Source organism: Uloborus diversus, chromosome 7 (genome assembly GCF_026930045.1).
Source record: "Uloborus diversus isolate 005 chromosome 7, Udiv.v.3.1, whole genome shotgun sequence".
Lineage (NCBI taxonomy): Eukaryota > Metazoa > Arthropoda > Arachnida > Araneae > Uloboridae > Uloborus > Uloborus diversus.
Window position 1 is genome coordinate 58,952,360 of NC_072737.1, and position 9,574 is coordinate 58,961,933.

Here is a 9,574-nt window from a genome sequence, read left to right on the forward strand (position 1 = left end):
TATATCACTGCTTAATGTAAGTCCATGTGACAAAATTAAAACATTTTTCACAAACGTGAATAGATTTTGATAGTTTGTGTTTTCTTTAATCAAGGCAGAGAAGAAAATATATAATCTTTCAGACTCATTTAAATCAGGCATTTCCTTTTTAATACACAGGCATTGAACAATTATAGACAATTCTGATTTTTACTTTATCAGCTGTGGTAGATATAATGGCTGGAGCTAGGCAGCTTATGCCTCTAACAAGCTTAAAACGTAGGGGATTTTTTTGAATCAATATTTGAGTCATTTTTTGTGTAATTGAGAGATTCTTTCCTAAAATTAGATTTAACAGTAACTGATGCTTTACTTTCTATCCGTAGGGGAGAGGGGGGAGGATTGGGACACTTTTCACATAAATGATTCTTATGCATAATCCTCTACTTATTCATTAAATGCAAAAGCTCACACAATAAACTTGCATATTATAACTACATTTTAAAAATATACACAATGTTTAAACATTTTATTATTTTCACACTTGACTAATTACAAATTTCAGGAATTTTGTCCCATTCCTCCCTCCTGGGTGGGAGGAGTGGGTCATGAGTATGGGAGGAGTGGGACACAGACTGTGCTCTACTGGTCCCACCAACCAATTGTGGTGGCGATAATTTCATGATAATATCTGTTTTATCTATAATGCTACAGTCATCCTGTTGAGGAAAATTAAAATTTCCTTTCATATCCTTTCTCATAAATTTTGCATTGTAGCTTTCGGTATCATGAATGGGCTCCACCCTTGCAACATAGTAAACAATTGACCGTTTGGTAAGGAATTTGACAGGCAGAAATTCATTTTCTCCTATGTTTGGTTTGTACTCCATCCAGTAAATCTTTTGTGCTATTTCCACGTCATCATGCATATGAGGATAAAATATTTCTTCATCTGAAGTGTCGTGTAAAGAAATTGACCCTTCACTATTACTGGATTCATCTTTAAACTCAAATGTTTTTTTAACTTTTAGTTTTTTTGTTTTTTTTTGTATACAGGTTTTAGTTGATGCTTTTTTTTTTCTAGTCTGGCAGCTTCTGCTTCTTCAATTTCTATCTTCTCTGGGGATATCTGTAAATATCTTTGTTCGTCCTTTCTTCTTCCTTTTATTTTTCTTCAGGGGATTCCTGGGTTCTGCTTTGGGAAATGGCCGTATGGACTAAGCGACAAAATATGAGATGAGGATGGCATGCTAACAACGATATTAACAGGATTATCAGGTGGGTTAGATGGTGAAGGAAGACAACTACTGTTATTATCATTATTTACCGGCAAGGGATGGTCTGTAACATATGATGTCAAAAACTCTTCATCTCCAAACGGCTCGCTATTAAATGGATATATTCCAGGTTTTTTAAACCCAGAAGTAATATTTTTTTGTATGAATGATGACCGGTAGGAAATCCCAACAAGCTTTGCTGTGTGGTAGATGTTAATAGTTTTTCCCGGATTGTTTATCAACCAATCATTGCAAGCTACATTATACTGGCGTTTAAATGAGGAATATACCGATATATCTAGTGGTTGAAGCCTATGACTGCAATGAGGCGGAAACGTTAACATAAAAACACCATTGTCTCTTGCCTTGTTGATTATTTCAACTGTAACATGACTGTCATGGTTGTCCAGTGTTAACGAAATTGGATTATCTTTTGAAGTATTGGTTTCAGGGGCGTAGCTAAGGGGGGGGTTTTGGGGACAAACCCCCCCCCCAAAAAGTTAGTCTCAAAAAAAAAAGAGAAAAAGAAGAGAGAAGAGAAAGAAAAAAAAGAAGAAAAGGAAAAGATTCCAAGCGATTATATATATATATATATATATATATATATATATATATATATATATATATATATATATATATATATATAAACGAAGTAACCCCCCCCCCCGAAAGTCGGGTCTAGCTACGCCACTGATTGGTTTGGTGATTTATATGGCCCAGTGCCTTTGAAAAGATTTCTGCATTCATCCAGCCACTGGGATTGGCAAAGCCAATGCTACCAATAGATGCTCCTTCCATAAAAATATCTTTGAAATTTTTTCGTGGAAAAATAGATACAAGTGGTACTGCATTTCCTATTACATTAATGATGCATAATACAGTTACAAGCTCTCCACGCTCTGCTGAAGATGCTTGTCCTACTTGCTTATTACCTCTTGCAGCCACAACTTTTGGTTGCTATTAGCTTACGTTATTATTAAGGGGGGTTTGTGCTTTGCTTATTTCTGCTGACAAGGGGGAGGAGAGGTCAAAAATTGATAAAAACATGCTTACGTAATATTTGAACAGCCCCTTTACAGAAGGAACATATTTATAGGGCATGTCCCATTCCTCCCTCTTCGGAGTGTCCCATTCCTCCCTCAACACATTGCTTGTAAAAAATAACTTGTCACACAAACCATGCTGGTTTTTAGGCTTAATTAAATTGCAGATAAGCATACATTATATACTTAAGATTACAATGATAATATATTATGTTAGTTTTACAAATTACATATATAAAGAAATAAAACTAAAAATAGTTTAGAAACTTTCTTTGGAGGTGAGAAATTTAACTTTTTCCAACTATTGACTGAAACTTCCTGCTGGATAAACTGCAAGTATGAAACAAAAAGAAGATATAAACAGGCCCTCCAGTGGTCAAACTGACAATAAAATAAAATGATTTATTTTGCCATAATTTTAGCTGTCCCACTCCTCCCTCCTCTCCCCTAAATGGTAAAATACTACCGTATTTTCGGGAATAAGCGCGCGACATCGTAATATTTTCTCTAAGAAATTTTTCTTTTAATGTAAGAGCTGCACCTAGTGTAAGCACCGCACCTTCTGTAAGTGGACCCCCAACATTAAACAACTTAAAAGCGCAATCCGTAGTAAAGAAATCTGGAGTAAATGTGAATTTTTTCCTCTCGTTAGTTTTTTTAATTAATGATAATAAAATATTTTTAAAAATCCCCATTTTAAACTTTTTGCCTTCGGAACCCTTGATTGACCATCACTTTTGATGGTTAATTTATCCGATTTTCAATGGCACACGAATCTTTCCTCAATGCCAAACTCTCTTGCAGCAAGACTATTTCCCATTGCTTCTGCCTTTACTACAATAAACTTAAAGGCTGCAGTATAAGTTTTCAATCGCTTAGGAGCTATTTTAAAAGCAACTCTGTAAAAAAATTCCGTAAAAAAAGATAAGCCAAGAACGCACGAACGACAGCAAAAGATACTGCGTGACGATGTGAGTGAATAATAAAATTAGAGCTAGGAGACAAGTTTCCAATTAGGCTGCTTGACCGAGCAACCCACTTTTAGTAAGGGGGTAGTAAATTCCATTTCCCTTACTAGGACTTTTGCTGCTCTACCTGACCCAGGGTGGCGACAGGAACTGTGAAAAAAAGTTCCCTGACTTTTCCCTGATTTCCCTGATTAAGTTCACCAAATTTCCCTGATTTATGTTACCAATAATAATTTTTTTCTTTCTTTGCTCTACTTGAAATCCATTGTATGTTTGTATAAAATGCAGTATTTTAAACGTTTTAAGTTGTGTAAAGTTATTGAACTAAAGATATATTTTTAAAAAATGCTACTTTTTTTAATAAAATGGTTAAAAAAAACATATCAAGTCAATTTTTTTGGGAAAAAAACCCTACAAAACAGGATATTAAATTTTTCTACACGAAAAAATGAGAGATAATTAAAAAAAAAAAAAAAAAAAAAAACTTTACTTCCAGAAACCACTTAGCATAAGAATTAAACTATTAAAATTACTCTTAAAAACATATGTGTATTTATGATAGAACTAAAAAGTAATTGAAATTATTTTGAACTAAGTTTTCAAACAGTATAATAATAGTTGCAAGAATAACAAGTAATAGTGAAAGAATAGAAGTAATGTAGTTATTCTTACATAACTAATTGAAATATTTATGCAAAACAGATGAAACCATTTGACATCCATTCATAGGGAGCTTTTCTCTAATCAAGAACATAGGTTTTAATGAATGAATACAGCATTTTAACAATAAAAAAATTAAGATATTTTTTTAAGTACACAAGTTAACTCTATTTCAAATGGTTTCAGTATGTAACGAAAAAAAATCTTAGATTGCTTTTGTAATAAACAACTTTGAAATGCAAGAAAAAAAGAAAAAAAAAAGCAGTTTGTTAATTTTAAAATATATAAAAGAAGAATACAACTTGGTTATAAAATTAAAGAATTACTTGAGTCTGAAGAAAAGAAAACCTTTATAATCTGCGGTGACAACAAATAGTATAACGGCAAAAACAAAGTTTTTTTTATTGGAAGTTCAATTTTAGCAATTAAATGAAAAACGCAAAGAAGTAATAACTTTTAAGCTTTTATAGTATTAATTCAAAAACCAAAGATTTCTTCTTGAAATCGTGATCACAGTAGGCTAATTACTTCGAGACAATGGAATAAAGGCAAAGGAGCTAAGGCATTAATGAAGGCTTCCTCTTTGCCTGTATGGTTGTTTATTTTACGTAGCATTGAAAGCGTAAAGGGAAGTTTCAAGCTAGGTAAAATAAACAACCTAACAGACACAGAAGCAATCTTAGGAAGTTCACACTGTGGTTAATAAGTAAGATTCAATACTTTAGATGTTGAGGAAAAAAGATGCACAAATATGCGGCAGTGTATAATCGCACCTCATTTTTATTTTACTTTTTTTTTTTTTTGAACAGATAATTGGCGGAAAGTGCGTAGGGAATTAGAGCACTTAATTTTGTAAGGCAAAAAAAAATTTTTTTTCTTCATAAAATTAATTTTCCCTGATTTTTTGTAATTTTTTCAAAATTCCCTGAAATTTCCCTGACTTTTTCCTGATTAATAAAGTTCCCTGACTTTTCCCTGATCTGTCGCCACCCTGCTGACCCCTTCGTTCCAATGCGATAAGGCTTACTCGCCCACGTGGATCAGCGTTTCTCTCCTTAGTGAAACACTTGCAATCGCTGACTCACCTTCTCTCCCCCTTCTTTGCTTTACTTATCACCTAAGGTCAAAGAATTTCCTGACCTCTTCACTACGATGCGATAAGGCTTGCTCACCCACGTGGATTCGCGTTTCTCTCCTCAGTGAAACTGTGCAATTGCTGACTCACTTTCTCTCCCCCTCTTTGCTTTACTTGTTGCCCAAGATTGAAGGATTTTGTGATACAATATGATCGATACAATAAATAAGTCATATTTTTACTGAAAATAACCTTGTGTTTCTGTTAAAAAGGCTATGTATTACATACTTATGAGAAGAAAAAAAGAATTATCATTAACCCAAGATGGATGCTAAAAGATTGTTGCACAAAATACTTTTTCACGTAATACATGGCATTGGAAAAACGTTTTTAAAAAAGCTGAACAGAAAGTACTGTTTTCAACCCAAACCTAAACAAATTCACTTTTAAATCGGAAAAAAAAAAAAAAGAGAAACAATTATTTTTTGGTTTCAAATAAAAAAAAAAAAAAAACAGATTTGAGAGAAAAAGTTTTGGACTTGGGGTCTTATACTGTATTAACTTTTTGTTTAGAGTAAAATAGAATGTGATTGCATTTAAATCAAAGTTAACATTAACTATTAAGATAATGACTATTTTAAATTATTATACATAATAATTACTTTCATCATCATCATATGTATCTAAACCATATTTGGCTTCAATGTCATCACTCTCTTCTGCATTCTGAGTTTTATCAGTAGATGGTATTTCCTGTTTGATGTTAGCTTCATCATTTTCACTATTTTCAGATATTTCTTCATCTTCATCAATACCTTCTTTTCTATTTCAGAAGTAAATATTTTAGAGGCTCAGAATACAATTAAAATTCAACATGATTATGAGAAAAGTTTGGAAAACTAAATTAGTAATTTCCATGAAATAATAAAGCACAAAAGCAACCACATACATAATCTGTTGTCATAATCCTGTTTTATTTGCATACTAGAATGCTACATGGAAAAATTCTGTACCTTTCTATATTTGAGTGACAAAAATTACCAAATAATCAGAAATCCATCTACTTTCAGGACTTCATGGTTCATACTCAACTTTGAAAATTAAAAGTAAGGAGGTTTGCAGGAGTACATTTTACTTTTTAAGGACTAGTTTTTTTTGTTTAAAGATGCATATTTTAAAACATATTTCAGAAAAATATAATATGTACAAATCTTTTTTTTATTTATTTTTGCTCATCACAAACACTAAATTTATAGTAAAATATGAATTTACAACTTCTTAGACTTGAGCCGACTCGGAATCAAATTCAAATATGGGGTGTGGGGGATGACCATTGAACTATGTTTTATTTTGAAAAAAAAAAAAAAAAAAGTTTAAAAAACTGAAAAACCCGCTTTTGTAGCAAAATGAACTAAAAAGTGAAAAATAATCTTTGAACGATAGTAGTTGACCAATCACTTAATTTTAATGTAATACAAAAAAGCGTGGGGTGCTGTCTATTTACATTTTTGCTTGGACAACAAATGGAAGAAATTCAAGACAACTGATAAGAAGCTTCCCACCCTTTTTTGTATTACATTAAAATTAAGTGATTGGTCAACTACTATCATTCAAAGATTATTTTTCACTTTTTAGTTCATTTTGCTACGAAAGCGGGTTTTTTAGTTTTTTAAACTATTATTTTATTTTTCAGTTTTTTAGTCTTACATTGGAGAATTATCAGGTGACAAAATTATTTATAAAACGAGTGCAAGGTAATATCTTAAAGTTAAGACAAGGGCACCCCGATGGGAAGTAACTGTGAGTCATCGATGTATGTTTGCGGAAATCAAATTTATATTACTTTGAAAATTTGAGACGCATTTGAATAAAAGTTTTGTTCAACAATGGTCTGATTAGCAATGAATTTCCAATTGAAGGCTCATCTAAATTTTGGCATGAAATTAGTTAAAAACAATTATATTTCATGTTCTAATTACCTTGGAACATTGGAACAAATTTTTTCTGATGCAGAAAAATTAAAGGTTTTTGTAGATATTTTAAAATAATTTTTGCGAGCATTTTTTAATGTATTTTTTTAAATTTTTCCTTTTTCACATTGTTGGATTTATGCCAAAATATTGATTAAAAATGGAGGAAACTAACAATTAAAAGAGTTAATTAATTTGATTATAGAATATTGCATTGTCATCAAGTCTGAGGTCGCGTGCCAAATTTCAAAAGAATCCGATTGCAGGAATGGGGCGAAATTTGAGCTTCAAGATTCCGTTACAAGATACATACATACATGCATGCATACATACATACATACATACAGGTGAAGCTAATAAAAGCGTGTTAATAATAAGTGAAATTGATTGAAAATTGATATTTTCTTACCAACAAAACACATACTAACAATTTCTTGACCGAAAAAAAACCCTTTAAAAATAAAATAATTGTTCAAATAAGAACTACACTATGTGACCAAAAGTATTGGGACACTTTCAAAAATTCACATTTTTACGGATTTTTCGAGAAATAAAAGACTAATTGCTCTGCAATTTTTTTACATAAAAGTACACTCTGTCATTTTCTAATAACAATTAAGTCAGCTATTCATTTAGGGAACCAGCAACAAATTGAAGAAACAAAAAAAGGTTTTTGATCGTTTTTCATTATAAATAGCTGGGGATAAGCTATAATTTCAGAAACAAGTTAAAAATCTACTTAGAATGTATTTTTATATTTTCGTGAAAATATCTCTTATACTCACGGAGATGTAAGCATTTCTATCAAAAATGCAAAATTTTTAAGAGGTTTTTGGCTTATATCACACAGAGTTTTCCGTCAAACATTAAACTTTCAGAATATTTGACAGCATATTAGAGAAACATAATAATAAAATTTCAAAAGAAAATATTGAAAATTTAATGAAATATGAACATTTAAAGCAAATAATTTTTCATTGTGCATGCATGAAAGATAGCAATTTATAACATTTATACTCCAAAGCTCAGATATATTCTACAACTCATAAAAAAATTCCAGTTCAAAATTTAAAAAGTTATCAGCGATCTAATAAGCCGAATTTCTATAATTCTTGGATAGGCAACGAATGGTAAGGGGTCGATCGGAAACTGGCAACACTTTCCTGCTATCGTTGCAGAGTGATTCATGCTAAGAACGGATTATTTGTGAACAATCCCTCACAATTCGTCGTTTAGCCAAGAATTATTAAAATTTGGCTCATTAGATCGCTGATAACTTTTTAGATTTTAACGATATTAAGGTGGAATTTTTTTTGAGATGTAGGATATATCTGGGCTTCCAATTATGAAGGTTAAAAATAGCTTTTGCCCAATGTGCAAGTGAAAAATTAACTGCTTTAAACATTCATATTTGATTAAATTTTCAATATTTTCACTTGAAATTTTATTATTATGTTTAGCTAGGGAGGGGGGGGGGTTGGGATGATTTTGGTATAGTTTATATTTAATTAAATAATTTGAAAACTATTGATATGTCTATAAAAATTCACTGTTATAAGCATCATCCTTACCTATGAATATTTGAGTCACAGTGGCAGTTTGCTCACAGCTTTAAAATTCTGCTGTTTGTAAAGCAGGTTTCAGGTAGTGCGTTGCATTTTTTCAAAGAAAATTTTACAGAAATTCTTTGAGTTCGCAAACAGTGGAACAGTTTACTAGGTCTGGGGACTGTCAGGGTTACTTTCTCCTAACTAAGCGCCTACTCTACAACCACACATCAAGCTTTTGCTTTATATTCTTCATACACGCAAATTCCATATATTGTTATGATAGGAAGGGGGTGAGTCGTTTCCTCATCATATTTGTGCATATGTGGATGTAAAGCATAAACTTTGCAATCTGAAAAAATGTTAGGTGCCAAGAATGAATTAAAATCAAACCTAGTTCCTGTACATTCACTGAGGATATGAAGACGATTGGCTTCAAAATGGGTATCATAAGTAAACTCTTACGGATTTTTTTTTTTTTTTGAATTAAGAAAACAAATTAGTATACTATAATAATAACAACTAGGACAAATATGAAGCTTTAAATTTACGAGGGGGGGATGACAAAAGACAAAAAAAGAACTTACTCATTTAAAGCTTTTGTCTCCGCAATCAACTTTTTAATTTCTTCCGGAGACAGCTGCAACTGAAAATAACAATAGTTATGAATCATTTGAGAAAATAAATACTCGACATCAAATGTTCTATTTTAAAGGTAAATACTTTATGAGGTTCTTTTTCTGCAACTCCTCTAGAAATCCAAGTCAAACAAGGTACACAATTCATAACGAATAATCAAACCTAAAAAATTATTTCGATAAATAAAACACGTGTAAAGTAAAGTTACGGCAGAAAACAATCCCGAAACACGCTGTTTTGGTCTGCTTTAGCATGCAAGTTGCCATTACCGTAAAATAATATTTAAAATATTTTTTTAAAATGGTATATACCTCTTTAAAAGTAAAAGAAATACTTTTTGATAAAAAGCATAAGTTCTGCTTCACAACAAATGATATATATTTTTTAATTTCATGCAAAATTGTGAAATATTCTCA

General features: G+C 31.4%; 1 protein-coding gene across 2 annotated transcripts in view; it reads right to left on the bottom strand.

Moving 5' to 3' along the window:
- LOC129225593 (periodic tryptophan protein 1 homolog) overlaps positions 1–9,376 on the bottom strand; it is a 32,441-nt gene extending 23,065 nt beyond the window's left edge. Inside the window, exons 1-3 of one of the 2 annotated variants that reach the window (XM_054860049.1) lie at positions 9,243–9,376; positions 9,107–9,165; positions 5,665–5,825 (exon numbers count right to left, since the gene is read on the bottom strand). In XM_054860049.1, coding sequence (XP_054716024.1) covers positions 5,665–5,825; positions 9,107–9,165; positions 9,243–9,305 — 283 coding nt within the window. In that variant the 5' untranslated portion in view covers positions 9,306–9,376. Of the gene's footprint in view, positions 1–5,664; positions 5,826–9,106; positions 9,166–9,242 lie in introns of those variants that run through there. The other variant, XM_054860050.1, reaches the window with a different exon arrangement.
- Between the last annotated feature and the right edge of the window lie 198 nt (positions 9,377–9,574).